General features: G+C 37.6%; 1 protein-coding gene across 1 annotated transcript in view; it reads right to left on the minus strand.

The window, feature by feature from the left end:
- Positions 1-990: 990 nt before the first annotated feature.
- The window catches only part of LOC150092033 (XK-related protein 6-like), a 30440-nt gene continuing 11448 nt past the window's right edge, over positions 991-19982 (minus strand). The window contains exons 2-4 of the mRNA XM_090371068.1: positions 18498-18694; positions 1364-1649; positions 991-1069 (exon numbers count right to left, since the gene is read on the minus strand). Of these exons, the coding sequence (XP_090227194.1) occupies positions 991-1069; positions 1364-1649; positions 18498-18694 (562 nt within the window). The remainder of the gene's footprint in view (positions 1070-1363; positions 1650-18497; positions 18695-19982) is intronic.

Consider the following 19982-nt stretch of genomic DNA (forward strand, 5'->3'; position numbering starts at 1 on the left):
CATGTCACTCCGTTCTCACTTGCGCGTATCGTGTTACTTGCAATTTGTGTGTGTCATGTTCTTTGATATTGATTGCTTATCTTTTTACTGTTTTAAATTTTAACCCCCACCCACAAATGTCAGTGAACAGAAATGTCAAATAGTTCGTATGTACATATTACAGTATGTATTAATTATTCCGATTATCACGTACATTCTTCCGATTTTCACGTATCGTTTAATTTTTTAATTGGTAAGGTAATAAAGGGCAAATTTGTGCTTAATATATCTTTACTTTTATAGCCTGTGGATAATATTCCTCCTATTTTTGCTAATTAGAATCGCTGTTTAATAGAATTAAAATTCAATTCACAAACATGATCACAATGACAGGCGCTTACTACACATCGTATAGTGAACGGTACTTTACTATGGTGACTATCATAACGTGATTTTATTTTACAGTGAACCAATTGTAAAGCGGGGGTCCATTGTATTTTTAACTATTTACGTGAAATTTCGGATAATTGGGGCAGCCGCTTAATCAGGCCAAAATGCACTAGTCCCGATGTGTCCCAAATAACCGGAATCGGCTGTATATATATTAGACAATATTTTTTAGATGAAGACAGCAGCATATGTAAAATAAAAATGAGAAGAGAGACACATATTATAATGACAAGCAAAGCACAGCACTTCTATAGGCAAGAAGGAAAGATCCTATTCCCAACACCACAGTTATATACAACTTCACTTCTATGAAATAAAGAGAATAAGTAAAGTGAAATAAATAAATTAGGTGCCTTCTTTTCTGTACAATTTTATTTCATATAAATAAAGTTGTACAGAAAACAAGGCATCTAAATTGAAAAAAACAAAAAATTATAAATGTGGAAATGAACACTCATAAATTATGTTTTAACTAATTAGTTTAATGAAATTTAAAAGTTGCACCAAATTAATTCAACCACACAATAGTCAACATTTCAGAAGCTCTTCAGGCTTCATTTTCTAAAACATAACAGCACCAAGGTCTGAGTAAGTAAAAATGTAGCTAGGATCTCTGGTTCTATGAACCTTGACCTCTGTCCTGAAAATGAATTTTATATCCTGAAAATGAATTTTCAGAACTTCAAAGAGGTTCCAAAATGCTGACCACTGTGTGCTTGAATTGATTTAATTTGAGGAATTTGTCTTGGTGTAACCTTTAAATTAAATTTAAAATTTAAACTTAAGATCTGCCATACTTAAGATTGTGTTCATTTCCTCATTATGAATTTAATTTGCTCTGATATATGTCTTTCAACACATCATATCAGAAAAACAGAATTAAATATTTCAAGGAAAATAAAGTGGAATAAATTTTGGCATAAGAGGACCTTACTTGTTTTTAAACAACTGTGTCTTTAATGATAAAATCCATATAGACATACAAATCCAGTGCACAACGCAGATCCCAATCAGCCAGTGTGGGAAAATAGTAGCAAAAAGAGCCATAGAAAATATACGAGAAGCAATAATAAAGTAATTGGCTGCAACATATAACATTGTGCCAGGCCATGTCATTCGTGCTTTCACTTTCTGAGCATTACGGGCAGCTCGTTGAAAGGATCCCAAACCCCATCCAAGAGATATCAGAGAAATTTGGGCTGTTATTCCTTGGTACCAGCCTGCAATTAAATAATTACACATAACATATATATATTAAATACTATAACTATTATAAACATGATAGTTTTATGGCTTTTAATAATTTGAAATAATTGGTAAGATTAAGGAGCAATGTAGTGAGGGCACAAGCAATATATAAGACAAAACTCTAAGTAATGACAAGATGGAGTATGTCATATTGCTGAATGTAGGTAGGGCTGGGATTTAATTGGGTATGCAAAAAATATCATGCTCTCTGTCTGGACCATGGAAATTTTTCTTTGGCATCAGTACACAGTACTGATGCCGAAGAAAAATATCTATAAAAGATAGATTATTAATATGGTTTATAATGAATTTCTGTACAAAATGAATGACTGGTGAATAATGCTATTGTTCTAATTGATGCTAGACCTTTTTGGCAGTGATATGAAGCTTATTCAAAACAAAAGGCTCGAGCTAATGGAAGTGCTGTGGCTCAGAGGAGAACTGAGGGGGGCAGTTGCCTTCTGAATCACAGCCTTCTAAAATGCATAGCTTGCATGATGTTTGTGGAGCATTCAGGTACGGGACATGATATTGCCATGGGGGATGTCTTTGTGTGTGCGCGATGCAAGGAGTGTATCGTAATCAGGCAACAACTCAGCGTTCTTATGGGCCTATATGAGAGCTTGAAGGACAGGGTGGATGCCCTCGAAGGAACTAAATTGAGGGGCCCATCAAGCTCTCAGCTGCCCACATCAACGCCAGAGCTTGCACTTGGTCGTCGCGCAACACAGCGGCAACCCCCATGGCAGAATGCGCTGGTCCCAAAGGAACTAGTAGTTGTTGGTGACTCTATTGTCAGGGAAACGGGGAACATGCTTTGTAAAAAGCATAGGTGGAACAGAACCAGGGTATGTCTGCCAGGGGCAAAGGTTGATGACGTTGTAGAGCAGATATCATCTTTTAAGGGCACAAAAGGTGATATAGTTGTACACGTTAGCACTAATGATATCAAGAGTAGGAGACCGGCAGAATTGCTTAACAAGTACAGGTCACTGTTGAAAAAAAGCCGTGAAATAGGGTTGAATTTGAAAGTGTCTGCAATTCTGCCCAGACACGATACGAGGGAGTATATGATGAGAGCCTTGTCGATCAATTCAGCCCTGGAAAGATTGTGCAAGGCTCAAGGGTTAGAATTTTTTTCAGCCAGGACTGTACTTGTTAACAGGAGAGATTGCTTCTACAGGGATGGGATACACTTAAATAGAAAGGGTGCAAGAATATTTGCTGATGCTATCGAAGCAGTGTTAGGTGGGTCGGAAAACTGCTAGCTTGGGGGGAAACAAAGACGAATAGATTAACAGTAGCCACTGGCAGAGGTGAAAGAGATTCTTGCACTGCTTCTATTAGAATGAGCAGAAGCCTGAAAAACAAGATGCGGGATATTTCAGAGACTGCTGGGAGTCATTGCGGTACAAGTAAACTAATGTTATTAGTGGAGTCCCTCAGGGCTCAGTGTTGAGTCCATTATTGTTTTCTGTATTCATAAATGATATTGATGAGGGTATATCAAGCTTAATGTCGAAGTTTGCAGACGATACAAAGGTAGGCAGGGTTATCAAGGATACCACTGACACTATGCTGCTGCAACAGGATCTGGAAAGGTTGAGCAGATGGGCTGAGAGGTGGCAAATGAAGTTTAACATTGACAAATGTAAAGTACTACACATGGGAAACAGCAACCCCAGAGCAACGTATCAACTCTGTGGTACTACACTGACAGTGGTAGAGATTGAAAGGGACCTGGGGGTGGTTGTGCAGGCAAATATGAAGTTCTCTGAGCAGTGCAGACGGGCTGCAAGAGTAGCTCATGGTGTATTGTCAATGATATATAGGAATTTTTCTAGCAGGGATAAGGAGGTGATTATTCCTTTTTATAAGGCAATGGTCAGGCCATACCTAGAGTACTGTATACAGGTCTGGAGGCCTCATTTCAAGAAGGATGTAGAGCTGCTGGAACCAGTACAGAGAAGGGCAACAAGATTAGTGAATGGAACAAAGGGGTGCTCTTATGAAGAAAGGCTTAAGTTTTGCAAATTACAGTGTCTGGAGACTAGGCACCAGCGAGGTGATCTGATAGAGGTGTATAAAGCCTTGAATGGTTTGAGCATGCTCAATGCTGATGGGATTCTTCCTCTCGCTCAGAATAATCACCTGAGAGGGCATAAATTCAAATTGAGGAAAGACAGATGTAGGATAGATGTGCGGAAATTTGCCTTTAGCCAGCAGGTGGTTGCTTGGTGGAACAGACTTCCATCCCTTGTCGTGGAAGTTGATAGCCTAAATAAGTTTAAGGCTCAGCTGGACAGATATTTTGAACGAACAGAGGGGTGAAGTGGAAGTGTTTTTTTTTTTTTTTTTTGGCTGATGCTGCATAAGCTTGCTTTCTTGCATCAAATGCCTCTACTAATGCTAATTTTGCCCTTCCACTTTGCAGGGAAAAAAAAAAAATGCCAAGCTGATTTTTTTTTATAAATCAAGAGCCAAACCTCTTGATTTATAAAAAAGTTTGAATACTTGAATACTTGAGTTTGAATACTTGAATACTTTGAATACTCTGAATACTTGAGTTTGAATCAAGAGCCAAACCTCTTGATTCAAACTCAAGTATTCAGAGGAATGAATACTCAGCAAGCAAAGTATGTGGTTCAAAATTTAATAGCCTTCATTTAAAAATGAATAAACACTAAATTATTTGCTCAAAATCATAGACTATTAACTGAAATTAACAGCATTTCAAAGTATTGATACAGCATTGTAGAATAAATTATCATCTTATTTCAAGAACATTCTTTCACTGAATGTATGTAACTTTCACAATGTAAATGTTTTGACATATTTAATTATATTATTATTAGTAATGGCCATATGGTGAAAGGAAGCCTAAGGCTTATGCTGCACCAGCCAAAAAAAAAGAGTAAAATAATAATAATAAAAGAAAAGGAAATAGACAGCCTATGCATTTGCCTCCTCCCATAAGTAACTATCCAGTTGACCACTGAATTTCCTCACACTGTCAGTCTCAACCACCCATGTAGATAACTTATTCTAGTAATTTATAACTTGCTGGCTAAAATAAAATTTCCTGCAATCCTGTCTAAACTTACCCCCCCCCCCTCGTAACTTGAATCTATGGACCCTAGTTCTAGAATAATTTTTAACCATGAAAATTTTGTCCTCACTCATTTTACTTTTGTCGCTCAGAGCCTTAAACACCTCAATCAACTCTTTCCTCACATGGACACCCTTTTGCCAATCTCGCCAGGCGAGTTATCTGTCTTTGAACCCTTTCAAGGAGCTCAATGTCTTTCTTTAGGTGCAGTCTCCATACTTGAACACAGTATTCCAAGTGTGGTCTAACAATAGCCTTACATAATGAGATTGTGACATCCTTATCTCTACTAGCAAGTGTCCGATAAATCATTGATAGGACACCATGGGCCTATCAATGGCCTTCCTTGCAATCTGTCTACAATGTGCGGAGAACTTCATGTCTGACCGTATCACAACTCCCAAGTCCCTTTCTTCCACTACTGACTTAGTTCAACTCCACCAAGTGTATAAGTTGGTTTGGGGTTACTGCTCGCCAGGTGCAAGACCTTGCATTTTGCTGAATTAAAGCATGCCACTTTTCTGACCATCTGTGAAGTCTATCTAGGTCACTCTGAAAAAAGCTCTGCTTAGCGATGATCATTAACTACTCTACCGATCTTTAAATCATCTGAAAATTTAGACATCATGCCCTCTTCCCTTCACTGATGTCATTTAAGAAAATCAAAAACAAGAGTGGTTCCAATACAGGTCCTTGGGGAACCCACTTCGTACATCAATTCAATATGAGGAATATATCAATGTCTAATGATGCTTTTAAAAATGGTGCCTCCGTAGCCAGGTGGGAAGGAGCAGCAGTGCATAGCACACGCTTCTTGATTAAACCGGGGTTCGAGCACATCACCAAATACGGAGGATGCGGAAAGGTCAGGGAATGACCACCGCATATTCCCGGAGCAATATGGCCTTAGTTGCTAATGCTCCTAAAAAACCAAATAACAACAATAACAACAACAGCTTTTAAAAATAAAAAGGTATTCTAAAAATATTTATTCTTCTAAATAAATAAATATCAAATTGTCTGTGGAATTCTTTCCTGTATATACTTGGGATATATGTAATGCCTTCCCTAACAATGATATGAATGGCTTGCAGTGGCTGTCTCACTGGTTAAAATTCACTTATCTTTGCACCATGCCTTAGTTATGCATAATTTCATAGTTCTCCAAACAATGGTGCTCACATTCTTTTTTGTACATTTAAACAACATACAAAGTTTTTCAAAGAATTCCACCCTGCACATACTTTATTTGCAAATTTTGGAATATAATTATTAAAACATACAGGAAAGATGGTTTTTTTACAAGGATGGAATAGGCTTAAATAGAAGGGATGCAAGAATACTTACTGATGCTAGTGAGGCAATGTTAGGTGGATCAGAAAAATGCTACCCATAGTTTGTAAGGAAGGGAGAGATACATGGACTAATAGTTTATGGTAGCTACATGCACAGGTAAAATTGATTCTTGCACTGCTTCTATCAATAGATGCAGCAGCCTAGTAAAAAAGGAGTGAGTGATTATTGGGATGCTGGTGGTCCTCATGAGGAAAAGCAAATATATAAGTGACTCAGAGAAAAAAACAGGCATACATATGCTTCTATACCATTGGTTCTCAAGAGTTTTTTCTGGTGGCCACAGAAATGGCCACGAGATTAGCTGGTGGCCGCACAATTCCTTTCTTATTAAGACATTTATTTTACCAATAACAATGCTAGTTAGATGGAATTTATATGCATATAACACAGGAATAATAATAACATTCCTACAGTGCTTATAAAAACTGTAACTAATAATAATAAGTTATGTAATTTAAGATTCTATCCTGAAGTCAGCTGAGAAATGAATATATTTTTGAGTTTTGTAGAATAATATCATGTAAAATTGCAACTGTTGTAATACTTTGCTATTAAAATGCAAATATAAAAACAAATTTAAAAAAATATCAAATGAGTGGTCAAAGACCATTGTGGTATTTATATTTATAAATTTTCTTTTTGTATGTAACCGAATTATACAAAGAAATAATTAAAGAATCTTTATTATTAATTACATGGGCTATATAGTAATAAACCTTGTTTTGGTTTTTTTTAAGTTTCAGGTAATCTAATGTATAGTAATAAAGATCTATGAACATGCAAAAAACGAGAATTTAAATGCCGGTACTCTGAATAAAAAATCATGTCTCATGCCGATGAATATTGCATTTATAAATGTCCATGATATTTTATTGTATATAAAATAATTTTTTTAATGTTGAAATTTAATAAATAAAAAATTTTGATATTTATGAAAATTGTCTGGTGGCCACACAGAAATGTCTTGGTGGCCACATTTGGCCACTATGGCTGCCCTTGAGAACCAGTTTTTATATTAATGACAGGAGCATAGTAAATAAATCTGAAATTGAATGAATAGTTAAGTCATCAAAAGCAGATATTGTAGGGATACTAGAAATATGGTATCATTCAGACATAAGGGATGCAGAAATTGGTGAGTATAATGTATACTGAAAGGACAGGAAGGAGAGGAGTTATGCTCATAGTTAAGAATCACATAGAATCTAAGGCAGTGCACACATCTAAAGTGGGTGCACTGAATTAGTGTTTAAATTCTGTTCAGTAGGACCAACTTTCTCATGAGTGAAAAAGTTTTAGGAACGGCATTACCAGAATAATACTAAGTTATGACTGATAGTTAAACGGTTTTGTGATAAGGCACCTGAGCTGATGCAATCTACCCAATTACATTAAAAGCAGCAGCAAAACAGACAAGCAAACATAATTACTAGAGCATTCTAGAGCATTTATGGCATCCATTAGCCATAATTACTAGAGCATTCTTAGATGCAGAGGAGGTACATGTCTATGGATTGGAGATGTGCAAATGTTTTTCCTATTCACAAAGGGGGATTTAAAGTGTGAAGTTAGGCATGACTTCTATTCCAGAGAATATAATGGAATCATTGGTTAAAGAAGTCATACAGTCATCTAGACGGGTTGTACTGCAGTCACAGCATGGATTTGTTACAGCACAATCTTCTCTGCCCAATCTGATTGGATACAATGATGCAGAAAACAAAGGAACAGGATCCAAAAAATAATTTTAACATCATATACTGAGATCCAGCAAAGCTTTTGACACTGTTACATAAGGAGAAAAGTTATTGCTATGGGTAAAGGGATGGTTGAGTGGGAGAAGACAGTGATATATGGTTATAAATGTGCACTGCCATTCTTGGACTACTGTTTTTAATGTAGTCCCTCAAAGTTCTGGGTTGAGTCATTTCTGTTTTCAATATTTATTAACAATACTATATATGGAGGCATACAAAACTTAAGTCTAAGTCAGTCTAAGTTTGCAGGTGATAGAAAGGTTGGCAAGACGGTTAATGATAGTACTCAAGGCATACAATGGCAACAACACCTAGAAAAATTAGACAGGGTGGAATGAGATATGGCAACAGAAATGTAATATATAGATAATTGAAGATACTACATATTAGTAGCAGAAATTCCTGAATAGTATAGGAAGGCAAGCCATTTCATATGTCCATCTCCTCTAATAATCTGACTAATTTTACCTTAAATTTATTGAAACTACCCAATTCCATTTCACCAGACATGGTAGTTTGTTCCTACAATCAATTACTCTTTGTGCAGAAAGAAAATTTTCACACATCTCTCCTGCAGTCATCCTTTTTCAAGTTAAATTTGTATCCCCTTATTAGTTTTAGCAGAGGCATATGATGCAAGAAAGCAAGCTGATACAGCATCAGCCAAAATAAAAATAAAAAAAAAACCCCTTCCCATGTAACTGATCCATTCATTCCAAATGTTTGTCTAGTTCAGCCTTAAATTTATTTAGCATTAGCATTAGTAGAGGCATTTGATGCAAGAAAGCAAGCTTATGCAGCATCAGCCAAAAAAAAAAAAAAAAAAACCACTTCCACTTCACCCCTCTGTTCGTTTGATGCAAGAAAGCAAGCTTATGCAGCATCAGCCAAAAAAAAAAAAAAAAAAACCACTTCCACTTCACCCCTCTGTTCGTTCAAAATACCTGTCCAGCTGAGCCTTAAACTTATTTAAGTTATCAATTTCCATAACAACAGATGAAAGTCTGTTCCAGCAACCAATTACCCACAGGCTAAAGGCAAACTTCCACACATCTATTCTTACAACTGTATTTCCTCAATTTGAGTCTATGCCACCTCAGGTTATTAATCTGAGCAAGCAGAAGTGTCCCATTACAATTAAGCCTGCTCAAACCGTTCTAGGCCTTATACACCTCAATCAGATCACCTCGCAGGTGCCTAGTCTACAGATGCTGCAACTTGCAGAACTTAAGCCTCTCTGCATAAGAGCACCCCCTTTGTTCCTCTCACCAATCTTGTTGCCCTTATCTGATCTCATTCTAGCAACTTGACATCTTTCCTAAAATGAGGCATCCAGACCTGTACACAGTACTCAAGGTGTGGCCTGAATAGTATTGCCTTATACAAGAGAATAATCACCTCCTTGTCTCAGTTAGAAAAATTCCTATACATCACTGACAAAACTCCATAACCTGCTCTGGCAGCCCGTATGCTCTACTCAGAGAACTTCATATCTGACTGAACAATTACCCCCATGCAGTACTTTGACTGAACAATTACCCATATGCAGTACTTTGCATTTGTCAATGTTAAACTTCAGTTGCCACTTCTCAGCCAATCCGCCTAACTTTTCTAAATCCTGTTGCAGTAGCGTACTGTCATTACTATCATTAACAACATTTCCAACCTTTGTATCATCTGTAAACTTGGACATTAAGCCTGATATACCTTCATCAATACACAAAAATACACAAAATAACAATAGCCCCAGCACCGAACCCTGGGGAACTCCACTAATAACATTAGTCCATGTAGAGCAGTGCCCATTTATTACCACTCTCTGCCATCTCCCACCCAACCATCCCTTTATCCATTGCAGCAACTTGCCCTTAATGCCATATTGCTCCAATTTGTAAATAGGCAACAGTATCAAAAGCTTTCCTAAAATCCAAGTATATGATATCAAAATTATTTTTTGCATCCAGTTCCTTTGTGACCACATGGTAGTATCCAATCAAACTAGTCAGACAAGACTTTCCATTAACAAACACATGCTGTGTCTGAACTATTACTGCAGTCTTGTCTAGGTGACCTTGCATCACTTCTTTAACAAGGGGGATTTTAATTTTCCGGATACTGACTAGAATTTGTGGGTTGGTCACTCACACACTAGCAAGGCTTTTGTGGATTTAATGGATGACACTTTTCTACATGAGCATGATCGGGAGGCAACTAGAGGGAGTAACACTCTTGATCTGATTATCAGTAGTGATTCTTCAGGAATTAAGAATCTGCGGATAAAGGAACCACTAGGTGGCAGTGATCACAGTGCGGTGAAGTGGGATTTATTCAAAGAAGTAACTACCATCAGGGGTAAAGGGAAGGGTTTTTGCTTTCGTAAAGGCAACTATGGTGGCCTGAGGCAGTATTTAAATTCTATATGGTTGGACCAACTGATGATTCAAATGACCAACAGCGAATTCAAAATGGGAGGCATTCAAAGAATTAACCTTGGAAGCTACTAGTCTTTACATACCAACTAAGAAATATTGTTCAAGGTTTAGGCTTTAATGGATATCAGATGAACTAATGAGACATGTGGCAGAGAAGAAAAATGCATGGGATACATATATATTAATGGGTGACATGGAAGCCTATGATAGATATAAGCTAGTCTGTAACCAAGCCACAAAGAAGATTTGGCAGGCAAAAGGAGATTATGAGAAATCTTTGGCAAAGGATGCAGAGAAAAACAGCAAATACCACCACTTTGCTTATTGGAGGCTTGAAGTGGTGAAACCCATGTTTAGTCTCTAGAGCAAAGTTTCCGGCAACCCCCCCCCACCCCATCTTCTCTTTCAACCCATGCACGGTACTAAGTACTATAGGTTTTGAAACCTTTCGTGTTTGAAGTTTTCATAAAAAAAAAAAAAAATAGTTCTTTACCTATGTAAACTCTAGAAGGAAAGGGATGAATCAGATTGGTTCACTAGATATTGATGGTTCAACTGTTGATGATCCTACTCAGGTGGCTAACAAACGAAATGGGTATTTTGCATCTGCATTCACACATGAGGGGAATGCCAGAGGTGAATTAAACTCTGGCAGTGAGCTAGATGATTTTGTAATAACCGAGAGGAAAGTGGAGGAGAAATTGTTGAAAATAAACATAAAAAAGGCACCTGGGGTTAATGGGATCTATCCAGTTATATTAAAGCAGACGGCAAAGGAAGTAAGCAAACCCTTAGCCATAATTATGAGAGTTTCCTTGGACTCAGGGAGGTACCCATGGACAGGAGAAATGCAAATGTGACCCAATTCACAAAGAAGGATCAAAGGGTGACCCAAGTAATTATAGACTTGTTAGGTTAACTTCTGTTCCTGGGAAATTAATGGGGACACTAGTTAAAGAAGCACTGCAGGATCATCTAAACAAGACTTCAGTTATAGCTCATAAAACCAGCATGGTTTTGTTAAGGGGACGTCTTGTCTGACCAATTTGATTGGATACTATGTACTATATACTATGTCTGACCAATTTGATTGGATACTATACTGTGGTCACAAAGGAATTGGATGCAGAGAATAACTTTGATATCATATATTTGGATCTTAGAGAGGCTTTTGATACTGTTGCACATGGAAGACTGCTGCACGAATTGGAGCAGTGTGGCATTGGAGGCAAATTGCTGCTATGGATAAAGGGATGGTTGAGTGGGAGAAGACAGAGTGGTAATCAATGGACACTGCTCATCGTGGACTAATGTTATTAGTGGAGTCCCTCAGGGTTCAGTGTTGGGTCCATTGTTGTTTACTGTATTTATAAATAATATTGATGATGGTATATCATGCTTAATGTTCAAGTTTGCAGATGATATGAAGGTTGGCAGGGTTGTTAAGGACACTAATGACAGTACGCTGCTGCAATAGGATCTAGAAAAGTTGAGAAGATGGGCTGAGAGGTGGCAAATGAAGTTTAACATTGACAAATGTAAAGTACAGGAGACCCCCGCTTAATGCTGATAATTCGTTCCAGAAAAACAGAGCGCTAAGTGAATCTGCGCTAAGCGAGTGCCGCATTCCCATAAGGTAACGTATTTGTGAGTTGCGGTCGGTGCCATAGGATATGTCCTAATCAATAATAAACGGTAGTGAAAAGATGCACAAATATCCGTCAAAATATTTAATATTCAAATATTTTTACATATAAAATATTCTGCATTACATACGTATATAATTATGTGGTAACTACTTACGTATCAAAATTAAACTTAAAATTCCAATTAAAATCATGAATTTAATTGATCTAAATTGATTTAATTTAATTGATAAATTTAATCATGAAAAATGTGTCAATTTTGGGTTGAACTTTGGTTCTCTTCCAAATAAACTAAAAGGGGTATTAATTTTAAATTCCCCGCAGCGTTACCATCCAACAATAAAGTCAACCGATCCTTCGCCGCTTTGAAACCTGGCATGTTTTTTTCTTCTTTCAAATGAAACTTCTTTTAGGCATTCGTTTCCACAAAAGTCCTGCTTCATCTATGTTAAAAACTTGTTGAGAAGTATAACACATAATACCCCTCTTCAATAATTTTAACATATTATTTTTTGAAAGTTTCGGCTCCTTGATCTGCACTTGCAGCTTCTCCCTGGATTTTAAATCTATTCAACCAGCTCTTACTAGTTTTAAATGGTTCCACATATTTTTTTTTAGGTGAGTTTTCTTCAGATCATTATATTGGCTAATCTCTCTCTCTCTTTTTTATAATATTTAACTTAACTGAATTCTGCATTGGATATTATCTTCAATAAAATTAGTTAAAGTCTTTCCATTTCAATCCTAACAGCTGGCCTAGCCCTAGTTGCTTGCAGTGGAACAGCTATCTTTCCTGCTGCTAAAATTAATTCTTTATTTTTTTTTATAATTGTTCTTACAGTTAAACTTGCGAGTCCTAAATTATGGCACACATCCACTTGTCTTTGACCGGAATCGATTCGCTTCAAAATGTCTAATTTAATTTTCAAATTCAGTCTTTTTCTTACATTTATAGTCTTCATACAGCACACAGACGGTGTTGCTTTTTCATTTTTATCGGCCATTATTAACTCTTCGAAAATGTAACTGCATTGGTTGCATTAATTATGATACAATGTTCAAGTAAACTGTTCGTTACGCACGATGTCTAATACTGTACTGAGTGATGACTAGACTTCAGATAAATGCATATAACGCAAATATTACAAGCAATATACTTGATCATTTTTTTAAATGTTGATCTGGGAACTACGTAAAAAGTCACTGTACTGCAATTAAATTAGCGTGTGAGAAAATTTCACTGAGCGTGGGTAAATTTCTCAAGTCGGCATGGGAAACATTTTAATGCTGTTTTGCTATTAATTTTCAAGCTATCGACTCCATCAAATGAAACGATTTCGTTAAATATGCCAAAAATGCTGTTGTTATTGTTATTTGGAGCATTAGCAACTAAGGCCATATTGCTCCGGAATATGCGGCGGTCATTCCCTTACCTTTCCGCATCCTCCGTATTTGGTGGTGATGGGCTCGAACCCCAGTCTAATCAAGAAGCGTGTGCTACGCACTGCTGCTCCTTCCCACCTGGCTACGGAGGCGCCAGCCAAAAATGCAATCTATAAAAGAGCGTTATAGTGATCTGTGACACCGTTATAGTCAGATACGGGGTATAAATAGCGAATCAGCGTAAAGCGAACTGCGTTATAACAGGGGCCTGAACTACTACATATGGGAAGCAGTAACCCCAGAGTAACATATCAACTCTGTGGTACTACACTGACAGTGGTAGAGAATGAAAAGGACCTGGGGAAAATTGTGCAGGCAGATATGAAGTTTCTGAGCAGTGCAGACAGTCTGCAAGAGTAGCTCATAGTGTCTTGTCAATGATATACTCAAATTTTACTAGCAGGGATAAGGAGTTCATTATCCCCTTGTATAAGACAATGGTCAGGTGACACCTTGAGTACTGTATACAGGTCTGGGGGCCTCATTTTAAGAAGGATGAAGATCTGTTGGAATGGGTATAGAGAAGGGCAAGAAGATTAGTGATTGGAACGAAGGGTTGCTCTTACAAAGAAAGGCTTAAGTTTTGCATATTACAGTGTCTGGAGACTAAGCACCTGCGAGGTGATCTGATTGAGGTGTATAAAGCCTTGAATGATTTGAGCATGCTCAATGCTGATGGGAGTCTTCCTCTTGCTCAGAATAATCACCTGAGAGGGCATAAATTCAAATTGAGGAAAGACAGTTGTTAGATAGAAATGTGGAAGTTTGCCTTTAGCCAGCAAGTAGTTGATTGGTGGAACAGACTTACACCTTTTGTTGTGGAAGTTGATAGCTTAAATAAATTTAAGGCTGAGCTGGACAGGTATTTGGAATGAACAGAGGGGTGAAATGGGAGAGTTTTTTTTTGGCTGATGCTGCATAAACTTGCTTTCTTGCATCATATGCCTCTAGTAATGCTAATTAATCCATTTAAAACCCCGATCACTTCAACCAGTTCTCTTTGCAAGTGTCTAGGTTCTAAGCATGGCAATTTGCAGACCTGAAGTCTTTTGCCTTAAGAGTACATTTTATGTCCTTTCTCTAGGTCTTGCTGTAGTACTATACCTTCATTTGTGTCATTAAAATATACCAACCTTTGTATTATCAGCAAACGTAGACAATAAGCTTGATATGCCTTCATCAATATCTTTAATAAATATTGAAAACAGTAAGCAATCTGGCATTGAACCCCTGAGTGATTCCACTAATAAGATTAGTATCAGAAGAGAATGCTCATTTATAAACAACCTCTCTTCTGCCACTGAACCATTGCTTATCCATAGCAGTACCTTGTAAGTAATGCCATAGTGCTCCAATTTGTGCAGCAGTCTTTCATGGAACAGTGTCAAATGTTTTACTGAAATATAAATATAAACAATGTCAAAATATCTTTTTTTTTCATCCAGTTCCTTTGTTATTGCCTCATAGTAACCAACCAGATTGATTAAAGATGATCTCCCCTTAACAAAGACAAAGGGAGGGAGGAGGGGTTATTCTGTTAGTTAAGAAACACATAAAATCTAATGAAGTGCATCCAGTTGACATGGGTGGCCAGTACAATGTTGAGTCTGTTCGGTGTGACATAAACACTGGGAATGACAAAATGAGAGTAGGAGTGTGTTATAGGCCTAATGCTGCTGATGAGTAAAACAAACAGTTGTGCAGGGAAATAGAATGGGCCAGTAAATGTCTTGTAATGGAGAATTTTAACTTTTCAGATATTGACTGGAACTTCTGGGTTGGTCACTCACACACTAGCAAGACTTTTTTGGATTTATTGGATGACTGTTTTCTGCAGCAGCATGTTCGGGAAGCAACTAGAGGGAGTGATACTCTTGATCTGATTATGGGTGGTCATAATCAGATCAAGAGTTCTTTACTTATGTAAATCAGTTCTTTAAAGAGTTCTTTACTTTTGATTATCAGTAGTGATTATTCGTGTATTAAGAATTTGCAGATAAAGGAACCACTTTGTGACAGTGAACACAGTGTACTGATGTGGGATTTACTTAAAGATGTAACTACCATCAAGGGTAAAAGGAAGGGTTTTTGTTTTTGTAAAGGTGACTACAATGGTCTCAGACAGTTTTTAAATTCTATACAGTGAGATCAACTGATGACATTACCAATGGTGAATTCTAAGTGGGAAGCCTTCAGGAACTTAATCCTGGAGGCTACTAGGCATTTCATAACAACTATGTAATACTGTTAAAGGTTCAGGCCTAAATGGATGTCAGATGAATTAATGATGCTCATGGCAGAGAAGAAAAATGCATGGGATGCATATAAATTGCAAAATCAAGTCACAAAGGAGGTTACGAAAGGCAGATTACGAAAGTCACAAAGGCAGATTACGAAAAATCTTTGGCAAAGGTTGCAAAGAAAAACAGCAAAGAGTTCTTTACTTATGTAAACTCTAGAAGGAAGGGGATGAATCAGATTGGACCACTTAATATATATTGGTTGACTATTGACGATCATGCTCAAGTAGCTGATAAACTGAATGAGTATTTTGCATCTACATTCACACATGAGGAGTTAATTCAATGAGGGGAGTGCCAGAAGTTTATCAAACTCTAACAGGGGCTAAGTGAGTGATTATGTAATAACTGAGAGCAAAGTGAAGGAGAAATTGTTGAAGTTAAACATAAAATTTACACCTGTGGTGGATGAAATCTATCCAGTTATACTGAAGGAGGCAGCAAGGGAAGGAAGCAAACCCTTAGCCATAATTATGTGAGCATGCATAGAGTTGGGGGGGTCCCCATGGACTGGAGATGTGCAAATGTATCCCCAATTCACAAAGGGAATGCAAAGGGTGACAAATAATTATAGACCTGTTAGTTTAATTTCTGTTCTGGGGAAAATAATGAAGTCACTGGTTAATGAAGCACTGCAATGCAGGATCATCTAGACAAGACAGCAGTAATAATTTGGACACAGCATGGATTTGTTAAGGGAAAGTCTTGTCTGAAAAATTTGATTGGATACTATGATGTGGTCACAAAGGAACTGGAGGCAAAAGATAATTTTTATATCATATACAGTAAACCCTCACTATTTGCGGGAATTTCGTTCCTGAGGAGTTAAATGACTTTGTGTTAACTGAAAGGAAAGTGGATTTGTTGTTGTTATTTGGTTTTTAGGAGCATTAGCAACTAAGGCCATATTGCTCCGGGATATGTGGTGGTCATTCCCTGACATTTCCACATCCTCCGTATTTGGTGATGACGGGTTTGAATCCCAGTCTAATCAAGAAGCGTGTGCAACGCACTGCTGCTCCTTCCCACCTGGCTAAGGAGGCGCCAGGAAATTTGGAGGAGAAATTGTTGAGGATGGACATAAAAAATAGACACCTAGGACAGATGGAACCTGTCCAATTATATTAAGGGAGGCAGCAAAGGAGGTAAGCAAATCCTTAGCCATAATTATGAGAGCATCACTGGATTCAGAGGAGGTCCCTGTGGACTGGGGAAATGCAGATATATCCCCAATTCCTAAAGGGGGATCAAAAAGCAAAATGGGTAATTACAGACCTGTTAGCTTAATGTCTGTTCTGTGGAAAATAATGGAATCACTGATTAAAAAAGTAATGCAGGACCATCTGGAGAGGCATGCAATTATACTGCAATCACAGCACGGATTTGTCATTTTGTTGGTATTAAAAGCCCAGTAGCTTCTATGATTACTTCCATTTAGAATTTGTTGTTTTTTTAACATTATCATTTGTTTCCACTGTATGGAATTTAAAAACTATCTCTGATCACTGTAGTCACCTTTATGAAAGCAAAAGCGACTCCCTATGCCCTTGATGGTAGTTCAATTTTTAAGTAAATCTTACATCAATATGCTGTGATCACTGACACCTAGTGGTTCTTTTATCTGGAAATTTTTAATGCATGAAGAGTTGCTGCTGATAATTAGATCAAGAGTATCGCTTCCTGTTATCGCCACTGTGAGTGACGAACCAACAAGTTCCTGTCAACAGCTGGAATATCAGGATATAACATCATTTGTGAAAAATGTATATGCTGCATATTTTGGAATTAAATTAGGTGACCAAGATAAAAATTGACTCCCCCATCCCCATAAAATGTGCTATGTGTGTGTGTGATTGCGATCATGGAAAATCAGCTGATCGGGCTAGCTGGGTGGGTAAAGTGCCTGCCTGGCAACCTAGAGGTCATGGGTTCGAATCCTGCCTTGATCAGAGTAGCGCAAAATCCTTGGAAGGTGCATTATGGCCACAGAAGCCGACGTGCCAACAACTAACAAAAAAAAAAAAAAAAAATGGAAAATCATGACATTTGCCTTTCTCATGATTTGGAGAAAATTTCGGGATCATATTAATGACTGCTACTTTTGTTCCCTAAATGAAGCAGGTTATAACGTGAAGAACAAACAGCATTGTGTGACCTAAAACATTACTTCAGCTGTAACACCAGTACACCCACAACCTGAACCTCCACCATTTCTTGAACATGCCAACAGACCCAAATCTGACATTTCTTATCTAAAGGATGATCCCCAGGGGCTCACATCTGGTGAGTATGGGCTTGGCACACCCTGGGTTCTGTGCTGGATATCATCATTCTTCTCTTTCTTGGTGATTCCCTTCTACTTCTGACTCTCTGACTCTTTCTTTCTTTCTCTCTCTCTCTCTCTCTCTCTCTCTCTCTCTCTCTCTCAGGGTAATTCAGAATTTTTTTTTTTTTGGCTGGTGTAGCAAAAGAGTCAGGCTTCCTTGCACCATATGGCTAATAGTAATAATAAATTATTGTGATGAAGAAATTTACAACTCTGGTTCGCAGCTGTTTACAAAATGTGAACTCGGTGGTCTCATGAGAGCTATAAATCTACCCATAGGGTCTGCAGAGCTTTTAGGGTCAAGGCTGCCAAGAATCTGCTGTCCCCATGGAATAGCCTTTTTGTGGTATAGAAGAGAAAGAATTGGTTTCCCATTTTTTTCTGAAGAATGGCTCAATGATATATTGCTTGGTTTTAGAAAAATACTTCTTAAACATTAGAAAATACTCACTTGTATAACTATTCCATTCATTTCCTGGAAGCAACAATATGTATAATTGCAGCACAAGTTGTGGAGAAGCTTCTAAAAAGCTTTCAAATAATCGGAGAAGTGATGCATCAGCTTCTTCATAATCAGCTTGCAGCTGTTCTCCTTTTAGTTCTTTGTCTTTCAAGCATTTAGTTTTATAATGCACAGCTGTAAGGTATCTGAAATATATAAACTATCGATTTACTTCCTGTAATTATAGCTAAACTTGTAATCTAGCTATTAAAAAAATTATGTAGGGTAAGTTGGGCAAATATGAGGTGGGCTAAAAAGTGGAGAAATTATGATGCACTAAACAAAGTATCCTTAACTTCTTAATGAATTTGAAAAAATAATTTTATGTAGGAAATTTAATGCCTTAAGGTACAAACTCTGAAATTATGTTAATCTATTTCTGAAGTAAAAAAATATTTTCAACTAAATATTCAATTTTTGTAGGAAAAAAACTTTTAACAAAAAAATATAGCATTAGCAAAGGCACCTGATGCAACAAAGCAAGCTTATATAGCATCAGCCAAAAAAAAAAAAAAATACCCTTATTATACCCATCCACTCACTCCAACTGTTTGTCAAGTTCTGCCTTGAATCTATTTAAGCTATCAACTTCTATAACGACAGATGGAAGTTTGTTCCAGCAATCAAGCACCCGCTTGCTAAAGGCAAACTTCTGCAGATCTATCCTAAAACAGTCTTTCCTCAATTTGAATTTATGCCCTCTCAGGCGATTATTCTGAGCAAGAGGAAGAATCCCATCAGCACTGAGCATGCTCAAACCATTCAAGGCTTTATACACCTCAATCAGATCACCTCGCAGGTGCCTAGTCTCAAGACACTGTAATTTGAAAAACTTAAGCCTTTCTTCATAAGAGCAACCCTTTGTTCCATTCACTAATCTTGATGCCCTTCTCTGTACTCGTTCCAACAGCTCTACATCATTTTTAAAATGAGGCCTCGAGACCCGTATACAGTACTCCAGGTGTGTGGTCTGACCATTGCCTTATACAAGGGAATAATCACCTCCTTATCCCTGCTTGTAAAATTCGTGTATATCATTAACAAGACACCCTGAGCTACTCTTGCAGACCGTCTGCACTGCTCAGAAAACTTCATATCTGCCTGACGATTACCCCCAGGTCGCTTTCTTTCTCTACCACTGTCAGTGTGGTACCACAGAGTTGATACGTTACTCTGGGATTAATACTTCCCATATATAGTACTTTACATTTGTCAATGTTAAACTTCATCTGCCACCTCTCAGCCCATCTTCTCAACTCTTCTAGATCCTGTTGCAGCAGTGTACTGTGATTAGTGTCACATAAAAACACTGCCAACCTTCGTTAAGCCTGTTTGTTATTTGGTTTTTAGGAGCATTAGCAATTAAGGCCATATTGCTCCGGGGATATTCGGTGGTCATTCCCTGACCTTTACGCATCCTCCGTGTTTGGTGGT

The sequence above is a fragment of the Mastigoproctus giganteus genome, chromosome 1 (assembly GCF_048544385.1).
Source record: "Mastigoproctus giganteus isolate SK-2022 chromosome 1, ASM4854438v1, whole genome shotgun sequence".
Classification (NCBI taxonomy): Eukaryota; Metazoa; Arthropoda; class Arachnida; order Uropygi; family Thelyphonidae; genus Mastigoproctus; species Mastigoproctus giganteus.